Raw genomic sequence first — 15,264 nt, forward strand, 5'->3', positions numbered from 1 at the left:
TACCCTAAAGCTGAGACCCCCTCCCACCAGGCGGGTGCGAACTGCCTCCCAAAGCCTCCACCTCACTTTCTATTTTGCGTTTTTTAGTGGGGTCTTGATATCTTTTATAATGCTGGAAATTTCTCTCTCCTTTTCCTTTCACATAAATTAGTCAGTGGGTATATTATACTACCCCCTTTATTTTTTTTTGTCTTTTTTTGCTATTTCTTGGGCTGCTCCCGCGGCACATGGAGGTTCCCAGGCTAGGGGTCGAACCGGAGCCGTAGCCACCAGCCTACGCCAGAGCCACAGCAACGCGGGATCCGAGCCGCGTCTGCAGCCTACACCACAGCTCACGGCAACGCCGGATCGTTAACCCGCTGAGCAAGGGCAGGGACCGAACCCGCAACCTCATGGTTCCTAGTCGGATTCGTTAACCACTGTGCCACGACGGGAACTCCCTATACTACCCTTTTTAAAAAAGCATCTCTGGAAGTTCCCTGGTGGCCCAGTAGTTAAGTGTTTGGCTCAGGTTCGATCCCTGGCCCAGGTACTTCCACCTGCCACAGGCACTGCCAAAAAAATAGCCTCTTCCAGGAATGGATACTTTAGACAAAAGGCAGTTTATCATAATAGATGCCACAGTATAATAATGAGTTTTTTCTCCTATCCATTTGGGGTAATAGCTGTCAAATAAAATTTTAAAAATCAAGTGTAGTGGAAGGAAGTGAAGAGTAGGTAGATTTCAGATACCTTTTGATGGTAGAACAGTTGGGACTTACCAAATGTATAGAACTAAATAGAAATACTGTATACAGAATGTTCACAGAAGTTTTATCTCTGGGTGATGGGATTAAGTACAATGCTTCCTTTTAAAAAATTAAGTTTAGGCTTTTAAGAACAGCTAGAGCCTTTTAAGCATCTGTTTTCAATGCCAATATTAACTCATTATTTAAAATGAAAATACGGAACAAATGCCTCTAAAAGTTATACTTCAGTGCAGAGAAGGGTGATCAGTAGGAAAAAAGCCATATAAGATCGTGTGACCAGAAGAAGCTTCCAGAAAGCCACTTGGTCTGCCCCACCCTACCTCGGGGCAGTATTGTTCTGGGAAATGGAAGTCCTGGGAGCCAGGTTCCTATTCTCGGCCGTCTCTAGAGAAAGTTTCCTCAGTCATGTCTTAAAAATTGAGGGCAGTGTTTGGAGATTTCTGTAAGTGGGGGTGAAGCGTGTAATTCACTTCTTTTGCTGCTGCAGAAGCAAGGGATCAATTGGAGCCTTTTCTTTAACACACTGCACACGTAGTGAGCACGTGCAGGCGTGCCCGTGTGCACACACGTGGCTGCGAAAGCTGCGATCATTTTACACCACTGACTGGCACGGGTAAAGGTGACGCTTGCGTTTTTCCACAACAAACGGTTCATTACGTAGGGTGGAGACAGAGGCCAGAGGCGTAAGGTACTGTCATGTGTGCGGCTGGGTCCAGGCAGCCTGGATCCCTGATCACAGCCAATTCCACTGCTCCATACTGTCTCGTTGCCGTTTACCTGAAGCTTAACACATGTGGCTCTTTGTGGACTCCTGCAGGTGGCAGTTGTGTATATGTGTATCCATCTATATGTGTTTTTGTGTTGTAGTAAATAGAGCAGGTGAAAATGGACCTCGGAAGAAGGTTTTGATAGATTATTGGAAAAGTTGCCCCTTCCCCACACACACACAGACACACACACAACCACACGACATACACACGTTAAAGGTGTGAACTGAAGGAAGACGGATGCCCTGTGTGGGTGTCATGAGCAAAGCTCTGGGAGGGTCCGGGCCCTCCCGGTGCCTCTTTCACACGCAGTGCCCTCTGCCTCCATCTCAGGTGCTACCAAGATCGTTCCAGTGGAGGCCGGGCCCCCGGAAACCGGAGCTGCAGACCCCGAGGCCACAGCGGCTGACCTGGCGCCCCGGAGAGGGTACCAGGAGTATGCTATCCAGCAGACGCCCTACGAGCAGCCTATGAAGTCGAGCAGGTAAAGCGTCTGTTCTGTGTGACTCCAGCCACCGCCTCAGAGGCCGAGAGGACCAGCACGTTGGTGTGTCGGGACTCTCCAGACTCATTGGCCGAGGGTCCTGGTTTCTGCTTGAGTCTGAGAAGCAGCCCCCGCCCCCACGGCCCTGCTGTGCCCCAGAGCGCAAGGTGCCTCTGTGGGGTGCGTGGCGGGCCAGCAGGCTGGGGAAACTGGGCGCCAGTCGGCTTAATGACGGCAGGGCATTTTACTGAAGGCAAATATGTGTGTCGCCTGCATAAAAAGAGGCGTGAACGAGGCCTTACTTAGTAAATTTGCTGAAATCTTTATAGCTGCACAATGTATAATCAAAAAGAAAAATCTTCATTTTCCTCCTGCTTTCAGAGGTAACACCAGCATCCGCCGAGAGGTCAGGCTACGGTCACCCGCAGCCCCTCCTTGGGCAGAGTCACTGTGGTTGACAGCGTGCTTCACAGGACGCGATGCTTTTTTCATGATACAGTAAAATAGAACACTTTGATTTTGTTATTTTCTGTCCTAACAACCTACCAAAGGCACCGTGATCACCTTATCTTTTTAAACCTACCGCACTCGATCTTTGTCCCTTTCATTACGTATTTTTTAGAAGTGCGTTTGCTGCTGCGCAGGCGTACAGTGGTTTGCAAAGCCGGTTTCTGCGTGGTGGTCAGTGCTCTGCTCCAGGTTTTGGTCCCTCCCTCTCTCAGTCCCTCTTCAGGGCTTCCTGTGGGATAAATTGCTAGACTGACACAAGTGCTTAAAACGCTAATCAACATTGAAAACCACCCTCCAAATACATTGGGCGAGTCGCCCTCCTGCGGCGACCTAGCCTGTGTGTTCCCCACATGTCCTCGCTGTCACCAGGTCACTGGCTCAGTCGTGATTCGTACCTGCTGATGCAGATGGGCAGACTCTGATCACCTGAGCACCACACACATTTTCCCAGCTGAGAGGAAAGAAAGAAAATGCCAGAGCCCGTGGGTTCCCTCTGTTTCTGGAAGAGGGGAGACGTGTGCTTGAGGAGAGGGTAAGCTTGAGCACCACGCAGACCTGGGTTGGCTCCAGACCCTTCCACGAGACTTTAGCTCGGCAGATGAAACGCCTGTTGTGTGCCAGGCCCTGGGCATGTGAGAGAGAGTAAGACAGGTGCAGCCGCGCCCAGCTCAGGCTTTCTGGACTGTGACTGGACACAACTGATTTTGCCTCCAAGCCTCTCTTACACCAGCCACAAGGGTGTCCAGTAGACTCTGCCTTAGGTTAGGGGTGGGAGTAAGTGACCGCATGTATGGAAAGTGCTCTTAGCAAATTATAACATCGTGTTGTCTGGGATGCGCCATTGATTTGTAGCCTCAGTCCTCTGTTCTTGCAGATGCGGGCAACTGAATTTATTGATGAAGTTGTAAAAATAGGCACTCCTTTGGCAACGCTGAAATAGAATTAAATTTGAAGATCATTCTTGTTTCAACGCAGGGTGATTTGTAGACCTTAGTTAATTATCTTCATAATATTTCAAGGTCTGTTGGGAATGTTTCAGACAAACGCTAATCTAGTCACAGGTAAATATGCTCAATATTTCATCAATAGATTTAGGCTGTTTTCCTCTTGTCAACCATTCTATTAATATTTTATAGTCTAAATTATAAAATAGTCATGAAAGATTTTTTTGCATGATTTTGCTTTGTAAAATAGAAACACAACTTTTGGGTTATATCAATATAACAGTTAGGCTCTCACGTATGACATAGACTTATTACATAGAAAATTTGAGAGGAAAAACAAAGAGGAGTTCTCTTCGTGGCTCAGCAGTTAATGAACCTGACTAGGATCCATGAGGAAGACAGTTCGATCCCTGGCCTTGCTCAGTGGGTTGGGGATCTGGTGTTGCCGTGAGCTGTGGTGTAGGTTTTAGATGCAGCTCAGATCCCGCATTGCTGTGGCTGTGGCGTAGGCCAGCAGTTGGAGTAGCTCTGTTTCGACCCCTAGCCTGGGAACCTTCATGTGCAGCCCCAAAAAGCAAAAAAAAAAAAAAAAAAAAAAAAGAGAGAGAGAGAGAGAGAAAGAAAAGACAATTTGAGAAGCCCAGAAACCACGAGGAAGAAGGTCATTAATCTCACTACCCTGAGATAGCCACTGCTAATATTTTTAGTGTTACTTCCTTCCAGCCTTTTTTCAGCCCATGTATTTCATAAATCGAATTTCATTTTATATATAATGTTGCATCCTGCTTTTGATACTTAGTCGCATTATACTTTGCTTGGTTGCTCAGATTCTTCACCACCCTGTTTTGTAGTGACCTGCTCCAACGTCATGCGGGTATCCTGTGACCTACCACAGCTTCCCACATTGCAGACAATGACATCTCTGTAAAATGCCCATTTGATTGTCCCCTCGAAGGCCTCACGCTGCTGTTAGGAGAACTTGGCCTCTAGGGTCTTCCTTGGCTGCCACTTCTCCAGCCTGGACCCCCTCTTTGGCTTCCTCTGGTTCTCTGGGCTCCGGGATTTGCTCCAGCCATCTGGGTCCTTTTTATTTCCTTGATCTCTCCTTGCACGTGTCTCTTCTCCCCACTGGATGCCCCCCCTTCCCCTCACTTGGTTAACTCCTGTTCGTATTTCAGCTGCCTGCTCAGATCTCTTCCAGGCAGTCTGCTCTGTCCCCTAGTCAGATCAGTGTGCCTTGAGCTGGGCTCGTAGAGCATCCTGCTTCTTCCATTGCAGCCGAGAGCCAGTGGCCCTTATGCACTCCTTTATATGGTTATTAGGCTGGCCCACCCCTTCCTGTAGAAGGTGAGCGCCGAGGGAGCATGAGTTGGGTTTGTTTGTTTGTTTGGCTGCACCTGTGGCATATGGAAGTTCTCGGGCCAGGGATCAAGTCTGAGCTGTAGCTGCAACCTACGCCACAGCTGCGGTGAGGCTGGATCCTTAACCCACTGTGCCACAGCAGGAACTCCGAGTTGGGTTTGCCTTTGTCCTCAGTGCTGGGAATACTTCTTTGAATGAATGCATGAATGAGGGAAAAAACCCACGCAAACAAACTGGTTCCCTGTTTGGAAGCTTCAAACAGCTTTCCGCTCGGACCTATGGTGAAGAATCCTGCACCAGGCGCCTTCGTTCAGATTTCATATTCTTTCTTTCGATGGATTCCCAGCAGTGGACTAAGTGGACCAAGGGCTCTGATCTCTCAAAGCTCTGCCGGGATGCGCTGTAAAGTGCAGTGGATGAGCGCCTCTCTCAGTGAAGAGGGGACCTTTGGGGTGAATAACGTGCTGGGACTCAGGGGACAGCCCAGCTCTGTGATTAGTTCCCAGGCTTGCACTTGAGAGCTGACGCTGGCTGCTTGGCAGCTCCTGCCACTCATTTCCTGTGGCGGGAAGCAGCACTGAGGGCTCCACCAGGCATTCGTGTAATAATACGAAAAATCAGAGCCAGAGGCTCTCCTAAGACCGTTTAGACCTTGTCCTGGAGAAGGAAATACTGTGATCTATTTATTTAATTAACATTTTGAGTCCAGAGTTTCTTCCTGGAGTCAAGAACGTCACCTTCCGGATGGCTTTGTCATTTGAGAAGGATCCAATTCGTTTCCTTCTAGTGGCTTTGGGCTTCGCGTGTGGGCCCAGGGCTGACTTTCAGATTTGACTGTTTTAATTACATCATGGGACTTGTGCTCTCTGGTGTGTATGGACCGAAGCGCACTTAAACGTCTTTCATTTAAACCTGAGGCTCCCTCTGTCGACCCAGCAGAGTTGTGTGGATAGTTCCCTAAGTATAAACTTGACAGTTACGGTGGGTCCAGCCTAACAGTGTCTGATTAATGGCACTAAATGATGGTGAGTGTTCCCAAGGACCTAGCTGGATAACCTGCGCAGAGGCCAGATGGAGGAGTTACAGAGAGAGGCCGCTCCCCTGTCTCCTGGGCTCATCTGCCCATTCCTTTTCTTGTGCGAGTTGCAGTACTTTGGTGACTGTCATTTGTTGACTTGGGGAACAACGCACACCTGCTCCAGCAGCCGTGGAAGCCCCACACAGGAGGGCTTCCCCATGTGTACGGTCACTCTGGGGCAAGGGTTGGTGTTCACAGCATTTTCAGGCAGTGGGAGAATGTGGGAGAATGCGCAGGCTCAAAAGGTGGGCTGTCTGCCTGGGCTCACATTCCGGCTTCACCACTGACTGTGTGACCTTGGGTAAATACTTAGTTTTCTCACCCGAAGAATGGGCCCAATGACAGGGTTGAGATGAAGCACTTAGCAGAGTAATTGTTAGCTGTTACTCCTATTAGCATCTCACTCCGCATACACATTGCTGTATCAGGAGAGCGCCTCGGGCTTTTCATTCTCCATCACTATACAAAATCTAACACAGTGCCTGAACACACAGGCAAGTGTTAATAAAATGGCACGCATTTATTAATGAATGGTGTTTGAGTTTAATCATTGACGATTGAACAATAGCCTTCTTTTCCCTGAGTTCTGAATCAGCCGAGATGGAGGAGGAGGCTAGAGGTTCTCACATCAGGTCCAGGATTGGTGGAGCTATGAGAAAAGAGAGCCTGGGGCAGGTTACACTGAGCTCCCGCTGACCGTCCTGCAGGGCTGGACCGCCTGGCCCCCTCCCCTTGCTGTGGTCCTTGACTGCTGCTGGCTGGACACACGGAGGCCCATGTGGCTTAGCGCCATCTGCCATCCGTAGCCCATGCACATGAGTGCTCAGCAGACAGGAAGGAGTGAGTTCAGCTCTGGAGGCCGAGTGCTGTTCCAAACTCCCCGCCAGAGACACAGTTCCCTTTTCTGGGGGCAGGCGGGCGAGTGAGGACAGCGAGGAAGGCCAGGGGTCTCTCACCAGTGAATGGCCCTCACGTGGAAACTCGCAGCAGCGAGAGCGTGTTACCTCTGTGGCTGATTGAATGAGTAGGCGAGTCTGGATTATCAAAGCTATTGAATAAGCCCAAGCAGGTTGTGTCTAGTCTCATGGAGCAGACTGAGTTCCTTCCATTAAGACTGTCCTGATACAGTCCCCCGGGATCCATCCAGGTCACCTTTGGCGCATGGCTGGCTCCTGTGTACCCTCTGAATGACACCTCGTCCTCCTCTTGCCTCCCTCTTCCTGGTTCTGCATCCCCTCGAGTCAGACCTCTCTTCCCAGCTGCCTTCATCCAGGTTGGAGGGCTCCTTCTCTTATTTCCATGTGCTCCTGTCACAACTTCCACACCGTCGTGCAGCCGTGTGCTGACCTGGTCCCCCCTCCCACCCCGGGCTGTGAGCCCCTGAGGAACAGGGATCCACTCCTCTGTCTCTGTGTGCGCCCAGTCCACGCCGGGACCTCCAGTCCTACCTGTTGATGAGTGAACACATCTGTCCATACTCAGCCTGGCTTAGCGCACATTTTGTTTTGTTTTGGTTTGGTTTTTTTTAATGGCTGCACCTATAGCATGTGGAAGTTTCTGGGCTAGGAGTCGAATTGGAGCTGCAGCTGTCAGCCTATGCTGCAGCCATAGCAACTCAGGATCTAAGCCTCCTCTGTGACCCACCCTGCAGCTTACAGCAACGACTGATCCTTAACCCACTGAGCAGGGTTAGGGATCGAACCCTCATCCTCATGGATGCTAGTCGGATTCTTAACCTACTGAGCCACAAGGGAACTCCCTAGGGCGGTTTAAGCCTTGGGCACTTGGCACCTGGAAGGCGGTGGGGCTCAGCAGGAGGGGCAGGGGCTCCAGCTGTAATGGGTGCTGTCCTCTGTTCCTAGGCTCGGGCCCACCCAACTCAAGATCTTCACCTGTGAGTACTGCAACAAGGTCTTCAAGTTCAAGCACTCCCTGCAGGCCCACCTGCGGATCCACACCAACGAGAAGCCCTACAAGTGCCCTCAGTGCAGCTACGCCAGCGCCATCAAGGCCAACCTCAACGTGCACCTGCGCAAGCACACGGGCGAGAAGTTCGCCTGCGACTGCTGCTCCTTCACCTGCCTGAGCAAGGGCCACCTCAAGGTGCACGTGGAGCGGGTGCACAAGAAGATCAAGCAGCACTGCCGCTTCTGCAAGAAGAAGTACTCGGACGTCAAGAACCTCATCAGGCACATCCGGGACGCGCACGACCCGCAGGACAAGAAGGTCCAGGAGGCCTTGGACGAGCTCTGCCTGATGACCAGGGAGGGCAAGCGGCAGCTGCTCTACGACTGCCACATCTGCGAGCGCAAGTTCAAGAACGAGCTGGACCGAGACCGCCACATGCTGGTCCACGGCGACAAGTGGCCTTTCGCCTGCGAACTCTGCGGCCACGGGGCCACCAAGTACCAGGCGCTGGAGCTGCACGTCCGGAAGCACCCGTTCGTGTACGTCTGCGCACTCTGCCTCAAGAAGTTCGTCAGCTCCATCCGGCTGCGCGCGCACATCAAGGAGGTGCACGGCGCTGCCCAGGAGAGCTCGGTCTTCACCAGCTCCATCAACCAGAGCTTCTGCCTCCTGGAGCCCGGCGGGGACATCCAGCAGGAGGCCCTGGGGGGGCAGCTGCAGCTGGCGGAGGAGGAGTTTGTGTTCCAGGGGGTCAACGCACCCAAGGAGGCGGCCCGCCCTGGGGACCTGAGGCCCGAGCAGGGGCGGGAGCAGCCCGAGGCCCCCGCAGAAGGGCCCGCCCCACCCGTGTGCTCGGCCACCGCCCAGGCCGCCGCCGCTGCCGCGTCACCCTGCGAACTGGCGGCCTCTGAGGCGTCCTCGGACCTTGGTCTGCACGCGGGGGTTTCGGAAGAGTTCTTGTTGCAGAACGACGCCGCCGCCTCTGCTGAGGCCGCGGCTGCTCCCGAGAAGACCGTGGACGCCCAGCAGGGAGGCCCCGCCCCGCCCCCACCCCCGTCCCCTGGAGCGGACCGCCCGCCACTGCCGTCCACGGCCAAAGGCATGGGGGCAAACCTGGAGGCCCAGGGCGCTGAGAGCCCCCCGGCCGAAGGGCAGAAAGTGGCCGTCCTCCCGTCCGATGGCCCAGATCCCGGCAGCAGTCTCAGGTCAAACCCAGCTGCGGCCTCAGACCCCCCTCCGGGAGCAGATGAGAAGCACACGGCCCTGTGCCAGCCTGACTCTTGCTCGCCCGCCCCCGAGCACCGGGCTGGCATCACCGCGTTCATGAAGGTCCTGGACAGTTTACAGAAGAGGCGGATGAACACTGGCCTGTGCGAGAGGATCCGGAAGGTGTACGGGGACCTGGAGTGTGAATACTGCGGTAAGGGGCGCGGAGCGGCGCCGGGGCGCGCGGCTGGGGCGCCCTGCCCAGCAGCCCCGGCCGTCCCCGCCTGTCTGCGGGTCGGCTGGTGTGTGCTTGGAGCCCGTGTCTCTTTGCAGGGAACGCCAGAGCGAGCTAGCCGGCCTTCCTAGATAGTCAGAGGGGTGGCCAGGTCAGCGCGTGGGGTCTGTGAAGAAGCGGGGGTGGAGGGACAGCGGGCCGCGCGGCTCGGCCAGGGTGCACGCGGAGGCGTGTTCCAGGGCCTCGGCCCGAACTCTAACAAGCAGCACCTTCCTTCTGGCACACGACGAGTTTAAAGTCCAGCTTTAAGTTGTGGCCGTGTTCTAGATGAGCAGAGAGGTCACAAAAGTGGCTGCAGCTCCCGGTAGGAAGACCCTGAGTGCAGCCCTCCCAGCTCGCAGTGGAAGCACAGCCTGCGAGCCTCCTCGAGCTCTGGCAGGACTGGACAGAGATGGCCCAGGTGTCCGCAGAGTTTAGAGCCTCTTTGATTTTAAGCATGTGCGTAATGGTATTTGGCACCGTAACTGGTCGTCAGGAAGCATCCCTTTCCTCCTCTCCTCGCTCTGGCATCCTGCAGAAGTAGCAGCACCCATAATATTGGCAATCTCCCACCTTTGATAAGTCGTTTCCAGACAGAGATGTAGTGCAAAGCGTGAAGGGTGACCCGGACAAGCACGCAAGGGAGAGAAGTAGAGTAGCTAAAAAATAATAATAATTAAGAAAAAAATCAAATTCAGGGTAAAAGAAACTTCCTTGTTCTCATGTGAAAATATTTTTTTAGGCAAACTTTTTTGGTACCAAGTGCATTTTGACATGCATGTCCGCACCCACACCCGGGAACATCTGTATTATTGCTCCCAGTGTCATTATTCTTCCATCACCAAAAACTGCCTTAAACGCCATGTAATTCAGAAACACAGTAACATCTTGCTGAAGTGCCCCACTGACGGCTGTGACTACTCGACTCCAGATAAATATAAGCTGCAGGCACATCTTAAAGTTCACACAGAGCTGGTAAGTAGCAAGCCCGAGCGGCAGCCCGTCTCCCCTGGGTGCTCCCTGCTTTCTCACACTGATGCCTGGGGAGGTGCTCCTGCCTCCTGGGAATGCAGGGTGCCAGCGTCCAGCCCCGAAAACAGAGAGGTCCCCTCACAAGACAGGCTCTTCTCTGTACCAAGGCCTTCACCCCAGGGTTCCTTTCACAGGGAGAGTCTCATCTTGGAAAACAGATGAAATCGAATATGTTTGCTTGCTATGCAGATTTTTCAGCATCGGAGAGTCTGCAGGAGACAGAATGGAAGGCAAGCGAGGTTCTTAAATGGCATTTTAAAGTGCTACGTTAATTCAGGGTGCTGTCAACATTCATGCCGATAAATATTGTTTAATTCTTTAGTGGGTGATCATGTAACACAATGACTGAGTGTTTATTTTAGCAAATCCTGCTCTAACTTGAGCCGCTGATGCCCAAGAGTGATTTGAGCAGACACACCCGGCCCCAGAGGTGGGTCTGCTTCCATTGCAGTCCTTCCTGCGCCACAAAGGAAGGAGCAAGGGGAGGCTTCGGAAGCTTGATGGGCCACTTCTGTTTTCTGGCCTCAAGATCCCTAAGGCCCCAGCAGTCTGTGTTTACCTCTGTAAACCAGGGTAACTTTGGGGTGCTTTGGGTTTAGTGCGTAGGAAAGAGCACGTGCTTTGGGGTTAGAGACCTGGATTCAAATGTTATCTCAAATAAGGATTCGCACAGACCATGTGATGCTGGACAAGTAAGGCAATTGTCCTTTCTGAGACTTGGTAGCCTTCTGTATAAAATATCTAAAAAAGTATAGATCTGTTTTTCTCACACACACGTATATATTCACATAGATGCACAGAGATATCCACACATGTTATACACACCCGCACATGTACAAGTACGTATCGCACGCGCCTCTAAGCACATTATGCATGTACACACATGAACGCACGCGAGTATATTCGTGCGTGTCTGTGGATCTTCTGGGTTCCCCGGAGGTTAGAATGGAGGGCTCTCAGTAGAGAACTTGGCTCGGTGCTTGTAGACTCCCGACTAGCAGCTCCTGCGTGTCACCTGGTCCCTCAGTACGTGCCCCTCCCCGTCGTGTGTGCGTTGGGGGGGCATGAAGGTGTGTTATTCCTGTTCACTTGCAGAACTGCGGTTACATGGGGACTGCTTTCGGGATCCTCGGAAAACTGAGGCAGGGCAAACTGGGGTGGCAGAAATCATTTCTGTGACTTTGCCGGAAGCTCTCAGGAAATCCAGCCGAATGAGGCCGGCCTGAGAACTGGGTCCTCCGGGGCAGCGGGGGAGGAGCCAGGCCGCCGGGGTTTTGACCATGGTTTCCCCACCCACTGTGCACTTGGCCTCGAGAGGGGAGTCCTGTACCTGCTGCGGGCCTCGCTTACCCTCCTCAGAGGAGGAGCCAGAACAGGGCCTGCCTGGAATAAGCCCTTGAGGCCACCCACTGTTAGAATCACTCTTGTTTTTCCCCCGTGTCTTTTTGGAGCTTGTGGCCGTGAGTTCAGAGATGATGAGGCACAGGCTAAGGACTGGCATGGGCAACCGAGTTGTGAAAGAGGGCCCGCCTGTTAACTCCATGCCCATCGCGTATGTCAGGGAGCCGGGGTCAGCTCGGGTGTGGCCTTGCCCTTGGATGCCAGAAACTCTTCCTGGCCTCCTCCAGCCTCGTGGTCAAAGGGCCGTGTCGGGAACATGCACTGAGAGCATTGACCTCGATTTCATGTGCTTTCATTTTTCTTGATGGACTGGCGTTGAAAGAAGCTTCTCTTTCCAGCTTTCTGTAGTTACGGTTTTCCCTTGCAGCGGCTTGTCGCTTCCATGTTGGTATTTGCGACGCATGTGGGAGGGGAGGGAGGTAACAGTGGCTGTGTCCATCCCGTGGTCCAGGCCCTCGTGCGACCTTCCTGACTTCTCACCACCTCCAGGAGTTGGGGATCACTCCTCCCCTGGGGAGATCGGCGCCTTCTGTCCAGGGTCAGCTGGTGACGTGCCACTCGCCCACTCTTGGTAAGCGACGCAGATGGAATTCAAGCCCCCGAGCTTGTCCTTGCCCCTGCGGCCCATGCCCGCTTTGCAGGGCCTGTCACTCGTGGCAGCCACGCTCTTCACACCTGACTCGAAGGAGGGCGGTGGAGGCTGGCTGTCCCCGAGGGCAGCGACTGCGTGGGTGCTGTGCCTCTTGCTGCCTTTCCTGCAACATCTCTACAGTCACGGCAAGAGAGGAGCCTGGGACAGAGTAGGGGAGCGCGGCTCCACCGGCCTTGTGAGAAAGGAGGTCGTCCCTAATCTCATTCCTACTCACGTTTCCTTAGAAGTTGGTAGCGTTTCGTTTCGGTCTTTCCTCCCACGCTTCGTGGTCATTTTATTTGAGACACTTTAAAAGGTGAACGTGCTTTTGCTGCGTCCGAGGCGCACTGCAGGCTGGGGACCGCTCCAGAGGCAGCCCGGTCCTGCATCCCAGGCGCTCTTTGTTCTGCGGGGGGTGAGAGAGTGAACAGCAAAGGCCGTGGGGCCAGGCGGGGTGGGGGGAGCAAGGCCAGTGCAGAGTGCCTGTCCCCGCTGAGCCCCCCCAGGGGACCTGGTCCAGGTAAGGGGGAGATGCCTGGGGAAGGGCCTGGGCTCCAGGAGTAGGATTTGGCCAAGGGAGGCGGACAGCGTGGGGGTCCCAGCAGAGCAGACGGCCCACACCAGGGTGGGGGGGCCCTTTGTGTACCTCGGGATAGCGAAGGACCATGCGTTGCCCTGAGGCAGGTGGGCTGTACCGCCATAGCACTGCTCATGAGAACAGGTTCCAGTATGTCGAGTGTAGACCACAGTTGTCTTTAGAGTCTGTAAACTGTTGCTGTGATGAAGCCACAGGCACCGAGGAGATGTTGGCCTGGTGGAAAGACCTTCCATTGTCTGTCCTCGCTCCTCTCCCCCCGAGTCCTAGGCAGCCACTCTTCCACTTTCTATCTCCATGGACTCGCCCCTGCTGGACCTCGTGTGTAAAAGGAATCATCAAATGTATAAGTACCACACCCACTTTCTCAGGATGCTGTGGAGGCTCCAAAGAGAGCAGGGATGGGTTTTGTGGCCAAAGGTGCCCAGCGGCCGCTGCCGTGGGCCCAGGACTCTGGTCAGCAAGGGTGTAGCTGGCCGGGAGTGCGGGGCTGTTCTGACCTGGGCTGGGCCCCGTGTCAGTGGAGGCCTTGCTTTCCTGGCCTGGGACGCAGAGGTGGCCTGGGTGCACTGCAAGTCTGGTGGCTCTCACATTTGATCCAACACTTACCACTGCCCTGTGTTAAAATCTGCAGATTCCCATGGAGGGGAAGAACTAAGGGAACCTGAAATAGAGCCTAGCTCTCCCTCCCCAAATGGGCCTGGGTTCGTGTACAGCTGCGGGCCGATTTGGCCAAGGGCCTGTTTCTGTGACTGTCCACAGCCACTGCCCGGCTGAGATACACCCAGTGACTGGGACGCGTGTCCAGTGAAGGCAGCCTCCCCCCATCACCTGCTCCCTCCCGTTGGTCACCAGATGCTGTAACTTACAGTCAAGGATCCAGGAAATCAAGGGAGTGGGGGGACCTCGTCAAGGGAGTTCTTCCATGGCATTTCTGGAGCAAACCCATTTTTTTTTTTTTTTTTTTTTTTTTTTTTTTACAGCACTGTGCAAACTCGGTGAAAGGGAGACTTGAGAAAACACGATTTTTGCACGATAAAGAGGGACTTTGGGTTCTAAGATGTTGGAGTTAAACTCCCAAATTCCACAGCTGTGATCTCTGGCAAATTGCTTAGACTCCATGAGCCTCAGTTTTCTCATCTGTGAAGTGGAGCTATGTTATTTCTCCTACCTCTCAGGACTGTGAGGATGAAACTGGAAAATGAGTGCAGATCCCAGGTCAGAGTTTTTCAGTCCCCAGGTCATGTTCCATCAGAGGGCTGTGAAGTTAGGTGAGTGGATTACAACCAGTATGTCTTAAAAACGAAATGGAATAGGGCGACGTGGACACGGTCAGCACTCTTTGCCCGTAACAAGTGGGACGTGCTGTTTTCTGACACCTTCGTTTCCATGTTTACTGTGTTTATGTGTCAGCGGTGTGCACATATGTTCTGGGTGTCGCCGTCAAGTGGGTGACCTCCTGTGTAGGTCACATTAAGTACGCTTATAAGTCATTCACCCTGACGATGTCATTTAGAAAATCCTGAGTCAGAAGTCCTTGGTGGGGGCAGTTGTAATGAGGGCGATTCCTGGCTCAGACCGCTGCCGTAATTTGGGGGGCGATCTGGGAACCTGTTGCTTAAGTAAGTTCATCCTGACACAGACATTGGAGACAGCAGGAGGTTGAGCTGACGGAGGATGTTCAGGCCGTGTCTCTGAGTTCCCCTCGGTCTCCAGCTTGCGTTCCTTCTCAGAGGATCTCACAGGTCCCCAAGGCTAAGGGCACTAGCGAGGTCACAAGCCCTCGCCTGGGAGGACGGGCACATTGTGGTGTTGCATTCTGACCCTGCCACCCGTCGGCGGTGTGACTTCACTACCTGACCTCCCTGACCGCCGCCTCTGGGGTGTGAGATGACATCTGTCGGGGACACGGCACAGGTCCAGGCAGGCGGGGAGGCTGGTCTGTGTCTTTTCGGAAGTGGTGGCAGGAGGAGGGATAGTAACAGTGGTTGCTCCTGGTGCTTCCGTCCAGGGTGTGGGGGCCTTTCTGCCGGTGCTCAGAGTGAGAGCCGCTCTTAGAGGGGAGCGTGGTCTGTATGTGGCTGTGGAGGTTCCGCGTGTATAAACTCTTCCATGTGCTTTTGCGAGAAGTAAGCTAAACTAATGCATTGCCAACACTGCACGAAGAAGTAGGGGGAGCTGCCTCAGGGGGAGCTGCCTCCAACATCCTTCTGGAAATAAATGGGTCTGTGTGTATTTTCTTTCTTTCTTTGTTTTCTTTTTTTTGCTGCTCCCATGGTATTCCGAAATGTTTGAGCCAGGGATCTAACCAAGCCATGGCAGT

General features: G+C 53.4%; 1 protein-coding gene across 3 annotated transcripts in view; it reads left to right on the forward strand.

Moving 5' to 3' along the window:
- The window catches only part of ZFAT (zinc finger and AT-hook domain containing), a 205,298-nt gene that overhangs the window by 104,758 nt on the left and 85,276 nt on the right, over nt 1–15,264 (forward strand). For all 3 annotated transcript variants that reach the window (XM_021088872.1, XM_021088873.1, XM_021088874.1), the window contains 3 exons: nt 1,850–2,000; nt 7,757–9,222; nt 10,025–10,257. In XM_021088872.1, the coding sequence (XP_020944531.1) occupies nt 1,850–2,000; nt 7,757–9,222; nt 10,025–10,257 (1,850 nt within the window). The remainder of the gene's footprint in view (nt 1–1,849; nt 2,001–7,756; nt 9,223–10,024; nt 10,258–15,264) is intronic.

This window comes from Sus scrofa, chromosome 4 (genome assembly GCF_000003025.6).
Source record: "Sus scrofa isolate TJ Tabasco breed Duroc chromosome 4, Sscrofa11.1, whole genome shotgun sequence".
Classification (NCBI taxonomy): Eukaryota; Metazoa; Chordata; class Mammalia; order Artiodactyla; family Suidae; genus Sus; species Sus scrofa.